We start from the raw sequence: 1,534 nt of genomic DNA, 5'->3' as shown, positions 1-1,534 counted from the left end.
AATAGAAAATAATCACGGCCTGGCATTAACCGCCATCCAAATGTCAAAAATCATTACAGATAAAAATAACTACCGCCATAACTTCCAACATACAAAATAAAAGCTACCACCATAACTACCAACATCCAAAATAAATAACCACCATCCAAATGTCAAAGATCATTACAGATAAAAATAACTACCACCATAACTACTAACATCCAAAATAAAAGTTACCACCATAACTACCAACATCCAAAATAAATAACCACCATCCAAAATAAAACAAAGACTGTAAAGTTCATATAACAGTAACTACAACCATAACCACCACCCAAAAACTGCCATAAAAGTATTGTTCATATAACACTAACTACCACCGTAACCACCTTCAATCATCCATCTGCTGCCTGATGAAACGAGCCATCTTCCTTCGGATGTACGACCTCCTCTCCTCCCTCCTCATACCTGATGAAAAGATGAGCCTGAGATGGATTTATTGTGAGGTATTCTGTGGTCCTCAACAAGATATCCTGCGAAAAACCCCCAACCTCTCTAACAGCTTTGCGAAGCTGTGCAAGGTAAGCAGGGGCACGCGCACCTGTGAGGGCATCGGTAACCTTGTCCATGCTTGTTGAGAGACGCGACATACTGTCCAAATGTGCCCCACCTTGACAAGTCCTCTGTCGTCTGGTACCAACCCGTCTTAAGGGAGATGTCTCACTACCACCATTAATGGGATCTGCTTCTGGAGATGGTGGGTGGTGAGACATGGGGGTATGGTCATCTGCAAAGTCATCCCCAATGTCATCAAGACTGACTAGCTGTGAACTTGCTATGCTTGGATTCTCATGCGTCCTAGACGCAGCCCCTTTCGCGAACTCATCTCTAAAGATTTTGCACATATCGTCATGCAAGACATGATGGGTAGTGAAGTGTTTCTTTTGTTTTGGATGAGCCTGTGACAAGGAGCATAAAAAATAAGAAGATATTGGATATGGTATTGCTATAAGAAGATTGTATTTTGAGAGGATGTGTTTCTTACAGCGATGTAGTCATCGTAGACCTCTTTCTCGCAGGTAACCATTTTGGTGTCATTGTCCCAACCAAAACCGCTTCTACCGAGGATGATGCAATCACTCTTGCATGTTTCTTTCATAGTCTTGATGCGGTTTTTTATGTGCTCCTTATTGAGTTAAAAAATGCATTCATTGCAGTGGCTGCAGCTACATAAGCATGATCCTTAAAACCATTTGGGATTTTGTACCCCTCTACGATTTGAATTAGAAGGGTATCTACGAGCACTTTGTCCATTTGGTCATTCCAAATGATATTCGTCCCCCTGTTCTGGGAGGTTTGTGGTGCAGTTGTCATTCTGATTCAATATGCACATATATGTTTGTTAGGAGTCATACATCCATATAACAACTTGAATAAAAAAAATAACAAAGTTACAACATACAACCATCAAAACATAACAAAGTTACAACATACATCATTCAAGCATAAAAAAATACAACATACATCATCCAAAACAACTAGCTACTATCTTCCT

The 1,534-nt window shown here is 40.2% G+C and overlaps 1 protein-coding gene across 1 annotated transcript; it reads right to left on the bottom strand.

Annotated features, from left to right (window-relative positions):
• Nucleotides 1-374: 374 nt before the first annotated feature.
• LOC143855855 (uncharacterized) lies at nt 375-1,138 on the bottom strand. The gene is made up of 2 exons (XM_077365907.1): nt 1,025-1,138; nt 375-938 (listed from the first exon to the last, which is right to left on the bottom strand). Exons 1-2 carry the CDS (start codon nt 1,136-1,138, stop codon nt 375-377), a joined length of 678 nt encoding a protein of 225 aa, XP_077222022.1.
• Nucleotides 1,139-1,534: the final 396 nt, after the last annotated feature.

This window comes from Tasmannia lanceolata, unplaced genomic scaffold, assembly GCF_043159265.1.
Source record: "Tasmannia lanceolata isolate RefF3 unplaced genomic scaffold, GAP_Taslan_0.1 ptg000023l, whole genome shotgun sequence".
Taxonomy (NCBI): Eukaryota; Viridiplantae; Streptophyta; class Magnoliopsida; order Canellales; family Winteraceae; genus Tasmannia; species Tasmannia lanceolata.
Note: the sequence above shows the minus strand (reverse complement) of the source record. Positions and strands in the feature narration are given on the sequence as shown.